The 19,094-nt window shown below is 40.4% G+C and overlaps 1 protein-coding gene across 2 annotated transcripts in view; it reads left to right on the top strand.

Moving 5' to 3' along the window:
• Positions 1-19,094, top strand: part of ANAPC1 (anaphase promoting complex subunit 1) — a 99,094-nt gene that overhangs the window by 30,655 nt on the left and 49,345 nt on the right. For both annotated transcript variants that reach the window (XM_002709586.5, XM_089326104.1), the window contains exons 17-25: positions 1,696-1,883; positions 4,062-4,136; positions 6,053-6,321; positions 8,918-9,009; positions 9,688-9,836; positions 13,780-13,858; positions 14,221-14,257; positions 14,356-14,426; positions 15,805-15,983. In XM_002709586.5, the coding sequence (XP_002709632.1) occupies positions 1,696-1,883; positions 4,062-4,136; positions 6,053-6,321; positions 8,918-9,009; positions 9,688-9,836; positions 13,780-13,858; positions 14,221-14,257; positions 14,356-14,426; positions 15,805-15,983 (1,139 nt within the window). The remainder of the gene's footprint in view (positions 1-1,695; positions 1,884-4,061; positions 4,137-6,052; positions 6,322-8,917; positions 9,010-9,687; positions 9,837-13,779; positions 13,859-14,220; positions 14,258-14,355; positions 14,427-15,804; positions 15,984-19,094) is intronic.

Below are 19,094 nucleotides of genomic sequence, written 5' to 3'. Positions count from 1 at the left end.
TTCCTTTTGCTGTTGGTTCACCCTCCAATGGCCGCTGCGACCGGCGCGCTGCAACCGGCGCACTGCGCTGATCCGAAGGCAGGAGCCAGGTGCTTCTCCTGGTCTCCCATGGGGTGCAGGGCCCAAGCACTTGGGCCATCCTCCACTGCCTTCCCGGGCCACAGCAGAGAGCTGGCCTGGAAGAGGGGCAACCGGGACAGAATCCGGCGCCCTGACCAGGACTAGAACCCGGTGTGCCGGCGCCGCAGGCGGAGGATTAGCCTGTTGAGCCACGGCGCCAACCGAGTCAGGAATATTCTAATACATACTAGAATCTGATTGATTTATTACTGAAATGTAACTTGGAGGACCCTAAGGAAGATTTCTGAGCAGAAAATGGTAAATAAAATGTTAGAATAGAATTTCCTTACAAATAAAAGAAACCAATGCTTGTATGATCCAGAAAAGCTCATGCTGTCTGTCAGTTTCAAAATCTACCTGTCAAAGTAAGGCATTGGCAGATCATAGACTAAAATAACTTAATCATTTTAGGAATTTTCTTCTATAAGTGTGGTAAATGATATTCTATGTTGGTATAGACTTTTTTTTTTTTTTTTTTTTTTAAGATTTATTTATTTGAACAATTTACACAGAGAGAGGAGAGGCAGAGAGAGAGAGAGGTCTTCCATCTGATGGTTTACTCCCCAATTGGCTGCAATGGCCAGAGCAGAAGTTAACATTGTTTATGCATGTGAGTTATGTAGTTCCCTTATGAAGAGTTCCTCAGAACCTCACGCAGCATCTGGTTTATACTTATTTTGGATCCACTGTGACGTACTTGTTTATTTGGTTTTCTAACATTTATTGCCCTTTGCTTCCAAGCTTTACTGTGTGTGTATATATAGTAATCAGTGATGGCCCCAGTGACAGTGAGAATGGGAAAAAAGAACCCTGTGGAGGGGATATGGGAATGCGAAAACATTGCCATCTGGGGTCATTTAGTACAAAAAACAGATCCAGGCCTCTTTGTGGCAGGGGCCACGTGTGATAGTGTAGCGCAATTGCTGATATTCATACTGATGCCTCTGAATCATTGAGAATGGTATAAATGTTATGGTATTTAATGTGTTTAAGACACAGAGCATGCGAAACATTTTAGGAACAGTGCTGTTGGAAATAATTAAAAGTTGCAATGCTTTGGTTAATAGGAATGTTCACTCATTTAGAACATCTTGTAGTGCTAGCTGTTCATCACTATTTATGGTAACATGTATTAACATTTTACTAAAAGATTAAGCAGTATTTCATACAAACATATTCTTGTAGAAACTTTTCCATAGAGTCACTTTTAAATAACTATTCAAACGAGTACATTTTTGTGAGTGAAAGGGGCAGCAATTATTCATTGCTGGGGCAGAGGATGTAAATCAGGTCTGTTTTTGATAAGCTGAGTTATTTGGTCACCTGATTGCTAATACAAAATTGATGGTCTAAAAGCTACTCTTAGACCTCTTCTTGCAGGTGCTGATGGATTCAGTAGTTGGTTTAAGTTTCAGATGATTAGGTGACATTTGCACCCGTTGGCTCTTTAATGGCAGTTCTTTATTTCATAGTAATTGTCCTTTACGTGGTGCTAGTTTAAAATCTTTCTTGCTGAAATAGGAAAAGAAATGCATGCAAAGGAAGCATACTAAAATTAATCCTTGCCTTTAATAGTACAAACTTGTCTGCAAGCAATTAAGTTTATCCTGCCAAAAGAAATAGCGGTTCAGATGCTTGTTAAGTGGTACAATGTCCACAGTGCTCCAGGAGGACCCAGTTATCACTCAGAGTGGAATTTGTTTGTAACTTGTCTCATGAACTTGATGGGTTATAACACAGACCGCTTAGCTTGGACCCGAAATGTAAGTAAATACAGCTGTTTTATTCAAGAGTTATTCTGTTACTAATGTAATATTTGTATAATTGGTGATATAACATTCAGAGTATTAACAGGCATACCTTATTCAAACTAATGGAGTAATACTATGATTTAATGTACCTAGATGAGGGGTCTTTAAAAAAGTTCATGGAAAATGTATACTTAAAAAATACATGGATTTCAAAATTGTTTTGCACCCAAACAAGCATCTTTTCATTTTTAAAAAGATCATTTAATTGACTTACTTGGCTTTTTAGCTTTTTAAAAATTTTTTTGAAATTTTTGTTTATTTTCATTTCATTTGAAAGGCTGAGAGACAGAGAGAGATCTTCTGTCTGCTGATTGATTCCTCATATACCCATATCATCTGAGACTGGTTCAGGCTAAAGCTGGAATCCTGGATCTTAATCTGGGTCTCCCACATGGGTGGTAGAAATTCAAGCACTTGCATTGGCAGAAAGCTGGAACTGGAAGCAGAGCTGGTACACTTAACTCAGGCACTCTCATATGGGGTGCAGATGTCCCAAGCAGCATCTTGCTTTTTTTTTTTTTTTTTTTTTTTAAGATTTAATTTACTTACTTGAGAGGCAGAAGTAGAGACTGTGAGAGAGGGTCTTCCATCTGCTGGTTCACTTCACAGATGGCTTCAACAGCTGTAGCTGGCCTGATCTGAAGCCAAGAGCTTCTTCTGTGTCTCCCATGTGGGTACAAGAACCCTACCACTTGGGCCATTTTCTATTGCTTTTCCAGGCCATTAGCAGGGAGCTGGATCAGAAGTGGAGCAGTCAGGACTTGAACCCCTGCCCATATGGATGCTGGAGCCACAGGTGGAGGCTTAAACTACTAGGCCACAGAGCTGGACCCTCAAGCAACATCTTAACTTCTTTGCCAAATACTCACCCCAAGCTTATTAAAAAAAAAAAAAAAAAGATTTAATTTATTTATTTGGAAAGCAGAGTGACAGAGAAGAAGAGACAACGAGAAAGAAAGAGCATGCTTCCATCTATTGAAAAAAAGAGAGTGTTTCCATCTACTGGTTCACTTCTCAGAGAGAGAGAGAGAGAATTTTCTATCTACTGGTTCACTCCCCAAATGGCTGCAGTGGAGCTGCGCCAATCCGAAGCCAGGAGCCTGGAGCTTCTTCTGGTTCTCCCACGCAGGTGCAGGGGCCCAAGGACTTGGGCCATCTTCTACTGCTTTCCTAAGCCATAGCAGGGAGCTGGATCAGAAGTGGAGGAACCAGGACTTGAACTGACACCCATATGGGATACCAGCACTGCAGGCAGCAGCTTTACCTGCTATACCACAGTACCAGCCCCTATCACTTAAGATTTAATAATATTTTAGTAGTTACTATATTTGAGTTTTATAATGCATACTTGACTCTTCTAATTTTTTGTAAAATGACTCCAAGTTTTGCTAAGATTACTAATAGTTTTGATTTTATTATAAAGAAGTTGAATCATGAGGTTCAGTCTGATTTGCTCAAAATTTGGACTAGAATGTGTCTTCTGACTCATGGCTTAACCATTTTTTTTTTTTAAGATTTATTTATTTAAAAGGGTGACAGAGAAGAGAGAGAGAGAGGAAGAGAGAGAGAGAGAGATATTTCATCTGCTGGTTTACTCTCCAAATGGCCACAACCACTGAGGCTGGGCCAGGCTGAAGCTAGGAGCCTGGCCACGTCTCCCATGTGGGTGGCAAGAACCTCATAAACGACCATGGCACTTGGGTCATCTACTACTTTGCCAGACACATCAGCAGGAAGCTGTTTTAGAAGAGGAGCACTCAACATGAGCCAGTGCTCATGTGGGATGCCAGTGTTGCAGGTGGCAGCTTAACCTTCTGTTCTAAAATGCTTGCCCCAACCTTGTTGTCTGATGACAAGACTGTCCTTTTACACGTCTGCTGTTTGGTGTGTGATGAGGAAGGCTTCATATGACAGGGATTTAAAGTGCTTTTCCCCAAGTGTCTTCTCTGTTAATGGTGTGGACTTGGGTTCTTCGCCTCATCCCAGAAGCGTCCTCACAGGTGCTAGTGGGTGATTTACAGCAATGTCAGGGTTGTGCCTTTAACATCGGTGACTTTTGAATTCATTCAGTTGATAAGTTTACAGTAATACATTAATGATTTTGTCTTCTCTTTTGGGGTTATTTTTCAGTTTGATTTTGAAGGGTCTCTTTCTCCAGTCATTGCGCCCAAAAAAGCAAGGCCTTCGGATACTGGATCTGATGATGTAAGCATTATTATCTTGTTCATCTAAATTAATTTTGGTTATTTATACTGGCCTCCCACTTCTGTAGTATTCCTGTAAATTTGTATTTCCAACATCTGTTGCTTTGTTTATTTTAATAACAAATAGCAATTAATTTGAAGGGTAGGTCTGTTGTGTTCTCTATGGTCATTTATTATTTTTGTTCTTAATAATCACTTAAAAATTACTTTAAACATGTATTTCCTCCTGATTTTAGTTGGGTCTACAAACATTTTATTGCCAAATGATCACTATGACAGCATTTACCTTTATATGTGGTGTTTTTCTAATTTAAGTTTTCTGATGTATCAGATTATCAAATTCATATTCTTAAGTGGTCCCAACACTTTTTTTTTTCAAAGATTTATTTGTTTTATTTGAAAGTCAGAGTTACAGAGAGAAGGAGAGTCAGAGAGAGAGAGAAAGAGAGCGATCTTCCATCCACTGATTCACTCCAGATGGCTGCAACAGCTAGCACTGAGCTGGGCTGAAGTTAGGAGCCAGGAGCTTCATTTGAGTCTCACAATGTGGGTGGCAGGGGTCCAGACACTTGAGCCATCTTCTGCCACGTTTGCCAGGCCATTAGCAGGGAGCTGGTTTGGAAGTGGAGCAGCTGGGTCTCGAACCAGTGCTCATATAGGATGCCGGCATCGCAGGTGGCAGCTTTACCCATTTATGCTACAGAGACGGTCCCCCCAGCATTCTTTTTTAATTGAGGTATAATTTATATAAGTGAAATCCATATATACATATGTGTGTGTGTGTGTGTATGTGTATGTGTGTGTGTATATATATATGTATGCATGTATGTATGGATTTAGTTTAAAAGGTTTTTTGAGAGACAAATAGAGACAGATAGAGTGAGCTTCTTTTTGGTGATTCACTCCCAAATGGCTGCAATCATCAGTAAGGGGCTGGACTGAAGCTGGGAATTGGGAACTCAGTCCAGGTCTCAAATGGGTAGCAGGGACCCAGCTATATTAGGATCTATGTTGGCAGGAAGCTGGATTTAGGAGCTGGTATCCAGAATCCAGCCCAGGCACTCTGATATGGGATGCAGGCATTTAAACTGGCGTCTTAATTGCTAGGTCATATACCAACCCTATGAATTCTTGACATGAGTTCTTTGCTGTATGTTTGTGTTGAGAATGTTTTATCTTGCTATGTGGCTTAACAGTGTCTTTTTATGGGCAGAATTTTAAATTTTGAGTGTCCAGTTTATCAAGTTTTTTCTTTGCTGTTCTTTTTGTGTCTGGACCAAAAGTTTTTTTAAGTTATCATAACACTGTATTAAGCCTTATAAAAACACCAGTAAATTCCAAGATCTGTAAATAGCATACCATATTCTGTGAGCACAATGTGATAAATCACAAATAGAAACCAAAGTAGACCAAATACTTGGAAAATGTACTATAATCAGTCTGAATATAAAACTCAGTTGATTATAATGTTACCAGCTCCAGTATCTTGCAAACACAGAAAAATAAATATACCATCTGAGTACAAGTAGACCTTCACTGCCTGCCTGTCTGCCTGTACTCCCACCTCTCATTCTGTGCTTTTGGCTTTATAAAACATAGCTCAGGATAATCTTAAAATTTATTTCTTAGTTCCTCCCTAACTAGTAGGATTTCTTCTCCTGAAGTTTTTTCCTTAAAAATGCATGACTAGATTTTTTTTTTCAAATAACTTTTAAAGGTGGTTTAATGTTTATTGCTGGCATCTGAAGATTGCTTGGTTATTTTGTAGTTGTTTTTCTGTTATGATCTTTTTCATATTCTTAGACTGACAGTGTGAACATGGAACTTGAATTATTTTAAGTGAATTTGTTTACCTTTTTAAATGATGACATAAGAAGGCATTGGTTAAAAGATTAATACCCTTTTTACTCTTCTCAGGACTGGGAATATTTACTAAATTCGGACTACCACCAGAATGTCGAGTCTCATCTTTTGAGCAGGTCTCTGTGTTTGGGTCCTTTGGAGGTTTCACAGATGAAGGATGAGGATTTTTCACAGAACCTCAGTCTGGATTCTTCTACACTTCTCTTTAGTCACATACCTGCAATTTTCTTTGTTCTTCACCTTGTCTATGAGGAGCTTAAGTTGAATACTCTGATGGGAGAAGGAATTTGCTCGCTTGTTGACCTCCTTGTTCAGTTGGCCAGGTAAATATAATCTGTGGATCAGTAACTGCCACAAGGTCCATAGGTAACCGTCTTTTCCATGATCTCATCTAGGAACCTTTTTGATGAGTTTCTGAACTCTACCTTATCAAGAAGCCAAGGCATTTTCTATCAGCCACAGAATTATTTAACAATACTGTTATATAAGGGTCTGCAGACCATCCTGGAGTATTTATTTATTTAAAGATTTATTTATTTGAAAGGCAGAGATACATAGAGAGAAAGAGGGAGGGAGGGCAGGAGGGAGAGAGAGAGAAGAGAGATTGCTTTTCCATCTGCTGGTTCACTCTCCAGATGGCTGCAGTAGCTGGGGCTGGGCTAATCTGAAGCCAGGAGCCAAGAGCTTCATCTGGGTCTCCCACATGGGTGTGGGGGCCCTAGGGCTTGGACCATCTTCTGCTGCCTTCTCAGGCGCATTAGCAGTTAGCTGGATTGAAAGTGGAGCAGCTGGGACTTGAACCAGTGCCCATATGGGATGCTGGCATTTTAGGCACAGGCTTAACCTTCTGTGCCACAGTGCCGTCCCCCATCCTGGAATTTTTAGTCTTTGACCTAAGATTAATGGAAAGTCATGAAAAAATGGGGATGATCTGCTCAGCTTTGCTTTTTGCAAAGACAACTCACTGGACTAGTGTAAGTTCTATAATCAGTCTGCTATTTCATGATAATGCTTATATTCAAATAATGCTTTATAGTTAACATAATCATAGTTTATATACAAAATAAGTATTATAATCCCTATTTTAATGATGAAGAAACTTGCTCAAATCTCTTTGAAGACCATGAGTGTTGTTTGCTGGTTGTGGGTTATTTTTATTCTGCTTTCCTTGTTGTATTCTGTGACTGTCCCTATCTTTCAAGCACTCCTAGTAGATCCACAGTAAGATAATTCTAGTATGTTTCAACAACCTTTTTAGCACCTTTTGTTTGGTCCTGAATTCCTTTTTAAAAAAATTTATTTATTTGAAAGGCAGTGTTAGAGAACGAGAAATAGAGATCTTTCATCTGCTGGTTCATTCTCTAAATGGTTACAACCGCCAGGCCAAAGCCAGGAGCCAATAAGTCAGTCCAGGTTTCCACATGGGTGGCAGGGCTCCAAGCACTTGGGCCATCTTTTACTGCCTTCTCTGGCACATTAGCAGGAGCTGGATCAGAAGTGGAGCAGCTGGGGCTCAAACTGGCATTCTGGTATGGGATTGTTGCAGGAGGTCACTTAACCTGCCACACCAGAATGCTGGCCTTTGGCCCTGAATTCTAAGGGTCATACATGGATGTTATTTGAGTCTTTGTGACCTTTTGTGATAATGAAGTTGAATTTGAAATGTTAACTTCTGAGTTACGGTTATAGCATGTTTGAATTTCTGTAATCTTCATTGAGATACTGAAATTCTTTTCTGAAACATGGCAATTTGTTTTTTGTTTTTTTTTTTTAAAGATTTATTTCCTTATTTGAAAAGCAGAGTTAGAGAGAGGGGGGAGACACACACACACACACACACACACACACACACACACGTCTTGCATTTGTTGGTTTTCTCCCAAATGGCCACAGAGGCCCTGGGCAGAGCCAGGCTGAAGCCAGGAACCTGATCTGAGACTATCCTTGTGGGTACAGGACCCCAGGCATTTGGGCCATCTTCTGCTGCTTTCTTAGGTGCGTTAACAAGGAGCTGGATTGAAAATGAAGCAGCTGGGACTCCAGCTGACGCTTGGACTAGATTCAGGCATCACAGGCAGTGGCTTAACCCATTGTACCACAACACCAGCCACTGAATCATGATGGATTTGACTGATTGTCCATTTCAATTATGACAAGTCATCACTGTCATGAAAATTCCATTGTACTTAAATTATTCCCAAATTCTAATCCATTTTATAAGATATTTTTCACATATATTATTTGATCTTTAAGACCAGAGTGAATTAGCTAGAAGAAAATACTGAAGGGGGCTGGTGCTATGGCAAAGCAGGTTAATCTGGTGCCTGCAGCACTGGCACCCTATATGGGCACTGGTTTAAGTCCTCCTGGTTCAAGTCTGGGCTGCTCCACTCTGATCAGCTCCTGCTAATGCACCTGGGAAAGCAGTGAAAGATGGTCATGCTGGGGCCCCAGCATCCATGTGGGAGACCTGGATGGAGCTGCAAGATCCTGGCTTTGGCTTGGCCCAGCCCTTGCTGATGCTGCCATTTGGGGAGTGGACCAGCAGATGGAGATCTCTCTCTTTCTTTGTCTCTCCTCTCTGTAACTCTGTCTTTCAAATAAATAAATCTAAAAAAAAATACTGAGGTTCAAGGGAGATGCCTTGCTGAGGATTGCACAGCTATCTAGTGAAAAAACAGAGGAGGAGCTAGACCAAAATTTTCTAATTTTTTCTGCACAAAATTTATCAAAAAGAGATTGCAGTTGTCACTTTGGACACTTTATAGTCCAGAAATAGAAGAAAGAGACTCTATATTTGGTTATTTTATTTCTTATAACTAAGATTTTTAAACGGAAAAGTTCAGATGACAAACCCTTGAACTCTGAGGGATGGGAGAATAAATACTGTAACTTTTTTTTGTGCTCCTATTGCTTTAGAGACTTAAAATTGGGACCTTACGTAGATCATTACTATAGAGACTATCCAACGCTCGTCAGAACTACTGGACAAGTGTTCGCAATTGATCCAGGTAAATATGCATGCCATTAGAGATTTCTGAACAGTGTAGTGACATTTGTATCTTTCTCAGTGAATAGTAGAGGATATATTTCTTACCCTTAGCCTCTAAGTTAAGACTTCAATCTAGACTTTTGCTATCCATTTAGCAATCCCTAGCCATGTCTTATTTAGGTTTAAATAAAATAAAAAATGTAGTTTATTTAAATAAAATTAAAAATGTAGTATGCTAGTCACCTTTCAGCTGCCCAGTAGGCACCAGCATTTGGTAGTTGCCATATTGAGCTGTGCAAATAGAAAACAATTCCATTGCTGCTGCACTGTCCTGGACCCTGAGCTAAAGGAGTTCAGAATCAGGACTCAGTTGTTAGAACTCAGTGTGTCTTCTGTTTTCTCACCTTAAGATTAGGCCAAAGATTTTGCTTAGATTCTCTGTTTGCCTTGGGCATAAGAATTTGCTAAATTTCTATCTAGGATGGGATAAAACAGAAGTCATTTAAATTCTACAAATTATAGTAGGTATAGCCAGTTATTTGCTATGGCAGAAAACATGAAGCATTTTGGGGAATATAGAACAATGTTGTTCTTGTTTCAAAATTATAGGTATTGTTGATCACCATCTCTTTAGAATAAAATAGTGTTATTTTAATGTATTCTTTTATCTTTATGAACACTAAATCTAATTTTAAAGGTCAAACAGGATTTATGCATCATCCGTCATTTTTTACAACTGAGCCACCAAGTATTTATCAGTGGGTGAGTTCTTGTCTGAAGGGTGAAGGAATGCCACCTTATCCTTACCTCCCTGGAATCTGTGAAAGAAGCAGACTGGTGGTTTTGGTATGTGTTTTGAGTGTTGCCTTCTTAAATTTTTTTCTTTTAAAATTTAATTTAAAAATTATATAGTAACGTTAAGCTTTTTTAATTCTTGATACAGTTCTGTGAATTTCAGCACATGTATAGACTTCATGTAATCACCATCATAATTAGGATATGATGCATTTGCATTGTTTCTCCCAAAATTTCCTCATGTGTTTGAAATTCTTCCAGTTGTTGCTTGATCAACAGTTCTTTGCATTCTGTTGCTGATTAGTAGTCGATCTGATGGATGTACCACAGTTAGTTCATCCGTTCAGGATAGGTGGGTTCTAGTTTTTAGCTATTGTAAGTACTCATACAGAATGTATAGGCTTTCTAGGGTAGTTACCTAGGGGTCAGATTGATGTGTCGTGCAGTCAGTGTATTTGTATACTTAGTTGTTAAAGGGTTAACCATTTTCCAGAGTGTCTATTCCATCTTAAATTCCCACTGGCAATATTGCAGAGATATTTCCCTGCATTCTTGTCTGTGTTTTTTTTAAAGATTTTTAAAGATTGATCTATTTATTTGAGAGGTAGAGTTAGAGAGAGAGAGAGGTCTTCCATCTGATGGTTCACTCCCTGAATGGCTGCAACAGCCAGAGCTGAGCTGATCCAATGCCAGGAACCAGGAGCTTCTTACATGTCATCTTCCATTTGGGCACTTGGGCCATCTGCACTGCTTTTCCAGGCCGTAAACAGAGACTTGGATTGGAATAGCAGCCGGAACACAAACTGGCGCCCTTATGGGATGCCAGCACCACAGACGGAAGCTTAGTCTACTATGCCATAGCACTGGCTCCTACTGCCACTTTTTTATTTTTGTCATTCTGATGGCTGTATTGTTATATCTCCTGGTGCTTTTAGTTTTCATTTCCCTACTTGCTGGGTGTTAGGAGCATTCTACATACGATGTTTGGTCAAATATATGGTTTGCTGATACTTTCTCATGGTTTGTAGTTTGTCCTGTTTTACCATTTTTTTAATGTTTCACAGAAAAAAAGAATTTAATTTTGATGAAACCCATTTATCAGTTTTATTCTTTTATGAGTATTACTTTTAGTGTTTTCTAAGAATTCTTTTTTCTTTTTAATTAATTAAAAAGAGTGACAGGGAGAGACTAAGATTTTACATCCAGTATCTCACTCTCCAAATGACTGTAATGGCCAGGTCTTGGCCAGGCCAAAGTCAGGAGCCAGGAGCTCCATGCTGGTCTGCCACATGGGTGACCTGTACTCAAGTACTTGGGCCATCATTTGTTGCCTTTCCAGGCACATTAGCAGGAAGCTGGATTGGAAACAGGCGAGGACTTGAACTGGTGCTTGTATGGGATGCTGTGGTGCAGTGATGCTACAGTGCCAGCCTCTGATAATTCTTTGTTTAGCTTCAGGTTATTAAGATTTTCTCCCATGTTTCCTTATGAATGATTTGTATTATTGTGATTAAATTTAGATCTTATCCACTTAGTTAATTTTTTTATATCTGGGTCTCCCATGTGGGTTGCAGGATCCAAATACTTGAGCCATCATCCACTGCCTTCCCAGGCACATTAGCAAGAAGCTAGATCAAAATTGGAGGAGCTGGGACTTGAACTGGCTCTGGAACTTGAACTCTGATATTGGATGTGGGCATCTAGAGTGACTGGCTATTTAACTGGCCTTGCCACAATGTCCATCTCTTTTCACTTAGTTTTTATTCTTTAAGTATTCCTTTATAACTTTCCAGCCACCCAGATAATTTATAAAAATATTTAAACAATCTACCTTTGTTGATAGGTTTTTGGTTTTGCATTATGCATTTTATTGGATTTTGTAAGGATTTATTTATTATCTGAAAGAGAGCTATCTCTTCCATCTTCTGGTTCACTCCTCAAATGTCTGCAACAGCAGGATCTGTGCCAAGCTGAAGCCAGGAGCCTAGAACTCCATCTGGGTCTCCCATGTGGGTGTCCAGGGCTCAAGCTTTCTATCCTCCATAGCTTACCCAAGCACATTAGCAAGGAGCTGGATCAGAAGCAGAGCAGCCAGGACTCCAGTTGTGACTCTGATATGGGATGCCAGCGTGGTATGTGGTGGTCCCACCTACTGAGCCACAAGGTCTGTTCTGTTGGTTTATTTTTTTAATGTGATATGTAGCTGATGGCGATATTTGCAGCAACTGGTACCAGATCCTCCATATGTGGCTTTTTACTGTTGAGTTGCTTATGTAAGTGGAGATTGTATTATTTGTTTACCATTTGCTAAAATGAAAGAAGGGAAGGTAGCATTTATTGGACAGCTACTATCTAAAAACTTTATGTGTATTTTCTTAGTAGAGAGAGAGAGAGAGAGAGAGACCTAATCTGTCTCTAGTTATTCCTTTGAATAATGTGATTTACAGCTAAAAAATTGAGATTAAAAATGTACTTTTGAGGGCTGGCGTTGTGCATAGTGGGTAAAGCCACTGCCTGCAGTGTCGGCATCACGTAGGGGTACTGATTCAAGGCCCGGCTGCTCCACTTCCCATCCAGCTCTCTGCTATAGCCTGGGAAAGCAGTAGAAGATGGCCCAAGTGCTTGGGAGACCTGGAAGAAACTCCTGGCTCCTGGCTTTGGATTGGGCCAGCTCTGACCGTTGTGTCTCTGTCTGCCTCTGCCCCTCTGAAACTCTGCCTTTCAAATAAATAAATGAATGAATCTTTTTAAAAAATGTACTTTTGTATTTACATTATGTACTAAATGTTTTGGACTCTTTTAAGAGAGCTTTAGCTATGTTTTTCCTTTTTTCATCAAAGCAAAGGCCAATACAGCTCTTTGGAGTTTATGGGGAAATGTTCTACCTAATAGTTAATCCCATCTACTTCCAAAATGGACTTGAGGCGATTAATATTTTAAAAATAGATGTTTGGTCGTGTGATGTCTTGGCATTATAGTAAAAGCCTTTGGAGTTTTCTTGGTGAGCAGTGGTCTTCTATTTTAAATAATTACCTTCCCTTAGTACATGACCTTAACTCATATAAATGTTTTGCAGATGTTTTGGGCATTACTTGTAAATGAACATATACATGAACTATAAAAATGAACTATAAAACAAATCAAAGCCACAATGAAATATTCCTAGATACCTGTTATATACTAGGATACTACACTTGATACTTGCTAGGATGATATAACAGTTTTTGAGGGGGTGGGCGCTGTGGTGTAGTAGGCTAAGTCTCCTCCTATGGTGCCAGCATCCCATATGGGTACTGGTTCTAGTCCTGGCTGCTCCTCTTCAATCTAGCTCTTTGCTAGAAGATGGCCCAAGTGTTTGGGCCACTGCACCCACTTGGGAGACCCAGAAGAAGCTCCTGGCTCTTGGCTTTGGATTGGCTCATCTCCGGCCTTTGCTGCCATTTGGGGAGTGAACCAGTGGATGGAAGACCTTTCTTTCTGTCTCTCCCTCTCCCTGTATGTAACTCTACCTCTCAAATAAATAAATAAAATCTTTAAAAAAAAAGTTTTGTGAGGAAATGGAGCAATTAAAACTGGTACATTGCTGATGTAACTGCAAAAATGGCATAACTTGTTGGAAAACTGGCCATTTCCTTTAAAGTGAAAGAAACTTGGTACATCTGTATGACGGAATACTACTCAGCAGTAAAAAGGAACAAGCTATTGATGCATGCGTGAATGTGGATGAATCCCAAAGGTGTTATGCTGTTAAAGAAGTAGGATGAGTTGTTTCCTGTGCTGGGTGTAGGACTAGGGGCTGAGTACAAAGGGAACAAGGGAACTTTTGAGAAGTGTGGAGTGTTCTGTGTTGTGAATGTGGTAGTAGTTATGTGATTGTGTAATAGTTTGTCAGACTGATAGAGTTGTATGCCCAACGTGGATGAATCTCTGTGTTAGCACTATTTCCTAGTTGTACCTCAATGATTTAAGAAATATTATGTTTTTCCATATTCAGAGTATTGCACTCTACATACTTGGTGATGAGAGCTCGGTTTCTAATGACGCCTCACAATATTTATCCAGAATAACTGTAGGTAAGTTGATATAATATTAGGTCTCTCAGAGCAAGTGTTTATAAATGCCGGTATCAGACTTCAAGTAAGAAAATTAAAATATTTGTGTTTGCTTTAGAGACCATTGCTTTTGTAGTACTCTTCTGATCTATAGTCTACAACTGCTTTTCAGATACCAGGATCATTTAAAATCTAACAACTCATGTTTTCTGTTGAAAGGACTATTTTATACAAGGAAATTATACTTTCCAACCTGACACAGTATTGCTTATTTTATGAATTTTTTTCGGAGTTATTGGCCAATGAATTCTCATTCCAAAATGTCTTATAAATATCATGTATTGATGACTGTGAAAATAACATTTTATTTTGTTGCCTTTTAGCCCCCCAGAAACCACAAGCAGAACAAGAGGAAAACAGGTAACTTCTGATCAGTTTGTGCTTTTCATGTTAAAAATTAAAAACAGTGTTACAGTTTACTTTTTTGTCTAACAACTTTATGTTTTTTTCTCTCATAGGTTTACTTTCAGGCATTCTACATCAGTTTCTAGCCTAGCAGAAAAATTAGTTGTCTGGATGACAAATGTAGGTAAGAGCTTCTCTGTTGCTTCTGGCTAGACCTGTTTCCTCCGTGCTTGCTAGGACTGCAAGGCATGAGGAGGGTAGGGGTTCTGCCTTTTCTTTTTTTTATTAAAGTCTCACAAGATCGAGGTATGATTCACTAAGTCATACTCTCCTTTTCCTGAGATACCAGCTTTTTATCTCTATGCGTGAGGTCTTTGTTTGCCATGGGACCAGTCTAGGTTGTGGATATGGAAACTGGTCTCAGAGTGAAGAGCTCTACTGCACACTCAAACTTGAAGCCATTGTGACGCTCAGATATCAGAAATGGTATTTCTGACAACATCTGAAAATCATTTTATAAATATTTTAGGACATTTTTGAAGGATAAAGGTCAGGGATTTTTGGTACCAACGTGAATATGCAGCTGGGCAGAGGGAAAGGGAAAAAAGATTTTTATTTTTATTTATTTTTATTTTGACAGGCAGAGTTAGATAGTGAGAGAGAGAGAGACAGAGAAAAAGGTCTTCCTTGTGTTGGTTCACCCACCAAATGGCTGCTACAGCCGGTGCGCTGCACCGATCCAAAGCCAGGAGCCAGGTGCTTCCTCCTGGTCTCCCATGCGGGTGCAGGGCCCAAGTACCTGGGCCATCCTCCACTGCCCTCCTGGGCCACAGCAGAGAGCTGGACTGGAAGAGGAGCAACCGAGACTAGAAGCTGGCGCCCATATGGGATGCCGGTGCTGCAAGGTGGAGGATTAACCTACTGTGCCATGCGCCGGCCCCTAGGGAAAAAGGTTTTTATATTCTCTGTTCCCCAAACCTGTGCTCTAGAGTTTAAAATTAAATAAAATACTAAGTAAATTTTTCCCAAAAATAAAGAACTAAAAAAACCAATAACAATTACAGATAGGAATGATAAAAAAGGGTGTCATATAGAATGATATGTTAAAAGGTAATACTTTTTTTCTTTTTTAAGGTTTATTTATTTATTTGAAAGGCATAGTTAGAGAGAGAGGGAAAGACAGAAGGAGAGAGAAGTCCTCCATCCAATAGTTTACTCTCCAGATGACTAATACAGCTGGGGCTGGACTAGGCTGAAGCCAGGAGCCAGTTTCTTGGTCCCCTTTGTGGGTGACAGGAGCCCAAGTACTTGGGCCATCTTCCGTTTCTTTTCCCAGGTCATTAGCAGGGAACTGGATGGGAAGTAGAGCAGCCGGGATGTGAACTAGTGTCGATGTGGGATACTGTTGTCACAAGCAGTGGCTTTATCTGCTATGCCATGACACCGACCAAATGAATCAATTTGTTATTTGTCACAATAGATGTTTACTAACTTGAGTCAGAGTATAATTGGGATAGTGGCAAGCCTAAATTAAAATTTTTCTCCCTTCCTTTCACCATAAGGATTCACTTTAAGAGATTTGGAAACACTTCCCTTTGGAATTGCCCTTCCTATCAGAGATGCAATTTATCACTGTCGTGAGCAGCCTGCTTCAGATTGGCCAGAACCTGTCTGCCTCTTAATTGGACGTCAAGATCTTTCTAAGCAAGCTTGTGAAGGAAACTTACCTAGAGGGAAATCTGTGAGTATCAACAGAAAGTTCAAAGTTCAGTGTTAGCCTGCAGTCATTTAAAGTAAAAATGTTCTTCATTTAAGTCTTTTTGCAAGTGTATGTATCAGTTTGTCTTTTATATTGTGTGCCAGATGGAATTTATAATTGATGACATCTTATTAACTTGAAATTGAACATGAGGATGGTAGATTTTGTGAGTGCTTTCTTTGCCCTGAGTCAGGACAGGCACTGTCAATCAACAGCAGTGACTGTCTCCCTACTTTTCACCCTTATTAGTTATAAGCTGCTATTTAATTATTACATTGCAAAAGGGAGAGCAGTATATCCTGAATTGGATAGTTAATGTGTAACTTTTCTTTTTTATATATTTTGATGTTGAATTTTTTGAATTTAACCTTTTAAATATGTATATTTGTTTAATTACATAAAACAAGCTCCAGGAATGAGACCCCCACCCCCCCGGAGTTTGGAAGATACCAAGTTATCCTTCCTGAAATACTGTCTTTATCAATCCTTAATTCTGTTTTCCTAAGAATGATATCTTCAAAGCTTGCAAATAGTGAAGAATTTCATTATTCTCCAGTTATTTCTGTTTTTAAATCAACCTCTCTTGAACTTAAAAATGAGGGCTGGTGTTGTCATGCAATGTGTTAAGCTGCTGTGTGCAGTGCCAGTATCCCATATGGGTGCTGGTTTGAGTCCCAGGTATTGCACTTCTGATCCACTTCCCTGCTGGGGAAGCAGAGAAAGTCCTTGGGCCCCTGGCTCCTGGCTTCAGTCTGGCCCTGCCCCATCTGTCATAGCCATTTGGGGAGTAAACTCATGGATGGAAGATCTCTCTGTGTGCCTTTCCTTCTCTCTGTCTCTTCCTCTCCCTCTCCCCTCCCTCCCACCTTCCCTCCCTCTCTGCCTGCCTCTCTCTCTCTCCTTCTCAAATTTATCTTTCAAATTAATACATAAATCTTTAACAACAACAAAAACTTAAAAGCAAAACTTTTAAAGCTTCTTCTAGAACTAGGCAACCTTTTCTTACTTTTTTTTTTTTTTTTGGCCAGGAAAAGTTAGACAGTGAGAGAGAGAGAGAGAGTTACAGACAGTGAGAGAGAGAGACAGAGAAAAAGGTCTTCCCTCTGTTGGTTCACCCCCCAAATGGCTGCCACGGCCGGCGTGCTGCGCCGATCTGAAGCCAGGAGCCAGGAGCCTCCTGATCTCCCATACGGGTACAGGGCCCAAGCACTTGGGCCACAGCAGAGGGCTGGACTGGAAGATGAGCAACTGGGACAGAATCCAGCGCCCCAACCGGGACTAGAACCCAGGGTGCAGGTGCCACAGGTGGAGGATTAGCCTAGTGAGCTGCGGTGCCGGCCCTAGGTAACTTTTAAAAGTAAATAGTAGCACCTCTTCAAGCAGGACTATGGAGTGATTATTCCACTCCTGATGACACTTTTGTTTACTTCATGTCTCTAAAAAAACAGTGGGATTTGACTTTGAATTGTTACATGTAACTGTTAATAAGCCACAGTATGTGTTAGGCTACTAATGCTTTTTCAGAGTCTGTGTTAAAATTTACTTATAACCCCAGAGTTACCTAACATGAACGTGTGTCAGAATCAGTGTTCATGGGGACCCTCTCTCCGGCAGGGTCCTGACATCTCTGAATTTGCAGCTAAATAGCAGATCTTACTTGAATTGGTGTTTGTCTTGTTTTAAACAGAAAACCAATTTTTTTCTAGTGTTGGCAGAAACTCAATGGGAATTAATCTTATGCTGAAGGAACATAAAACAGTTGTTAAAGGAGCGGGCCGGCGCTGTGGCTCAATAGGGTAATCCTCTGCCTGTGGCGCCGGCACACCGGGTTCTAGTCCTGATTGGGGCACCGGATTCTGTCCCAGTTGCTCCTCTTCTAGTCCAGCTCTCTGCTGTGGCCTGGGAGTGCAGTGGAGGATGGCCCAAGTGCTTGGGCCCTGCACCCCATGGGAGACCAGGAGAAGCACCTGGCTCCTGGCTTCGGATCAGCGCGGTGCACCGGCTGCGGCGGCCATTGGAGGGTGAACCAATGTCTCTCACTGTCCACTCTGCTTGTCAAAAAAAAAAAAAAAAAAAAAAAAAAGCATAAAATGATTTTTGAGAGAAAATGAAGAGATTCCTTGTGATTCACATCTGTGTTAGAGTCGGATTGAATTATCTGAATCTAGATTCCCCATATTAAAACTACTTGTTGGATTTAAAAGGATAGGATGACACTAAAGGAATTAACTTCTCAATTGTTCTGTTACTGTTCAGTCCTTTTCCTTCTAAGACATTTTTATTTGAAATAGATTTATATAAAAAAAATTGAAGCCAACTGTGATCAATCTATTGAAAGTACTAAAATATAAAGTATTGCCTGAGTTCCACCATTTGTTGGTGTATATCCTTCCAGAGTTCTTGCCTTTTGTTTCATTAATCCATAGACAATATTTAACTTAGTATATGTTCTTTAGTAAGAGTGAGGTTCATATTCCACTTGGACTAATTCAATTCCTTTTTTTATTTTTAAAGATTTATTTTATTTATTTGAAAGATAGTTACAGAGAGAGGTAGTGCCCGAGAGAGAGGTCTTCCATCCGCTGGTTCATTCCCCAGATGACTGCAACGGCCAGAGCTGGTCCAAAGCTGGGAGCCAGGAGCTTCTTCCAGGTCTCCCACATGGGTGCAGGGGCCCAAGGACTTGGGCCATCTTCTGCTGTTTCCCAGGTCATAGCAGAGAGCTGGATTGGAAGTGGAGCAGCTGGGGCTTGAACCAGTACCCATATGGGATGCTGGCGCTGCAGGCTAGGGCTTTAACCTGCTATGCCACAGTGCTGGCCTCTCAATTCTTTTTTAAAGCCATTAATTATTATTATTTTTTAAAGATTTATTTATTTGAAAGAGTTACAGAGAGGCAGAAGCTGAGAGAGAGGGAGGAAGGGAGGGAGGGAAGGGTCTTACATCTGTTGGTTCAGTCCCCAGATTGCTGCAATGGAGCTGGGCCTTTCTGAAGCCAGGAGCTTCCTCTGGTCTCACATGCAGGTGCAGGGGCCCAAAGACTTGGGCCATCTTCCATTGCCTTCCCAGGCCACACACAGAGCTGGATCAGAA

This window comes from Oryctolagus cuniculus, chromosome 2 (genome assembly GCF_051225735.1).
Source record: "Oryctolagus cuniculus isolate XC-2025 breed Fujian yellow rabbit chromosome 2, ASM5122573v1, whole genome shotgun sequence".
NCBI classification, from domain to species: Eukaryota; Metazoa; Chordata; class Mammalia; order Lagomorpha; family Leporidae; genus Oryctolagus; species Oryctolagus cuniculus.
The sequence above is the reverse complement of the archived record's forward strand: the minus strand, read 5'-3'. Positions and strand labels throughout refer to the sequence as shown.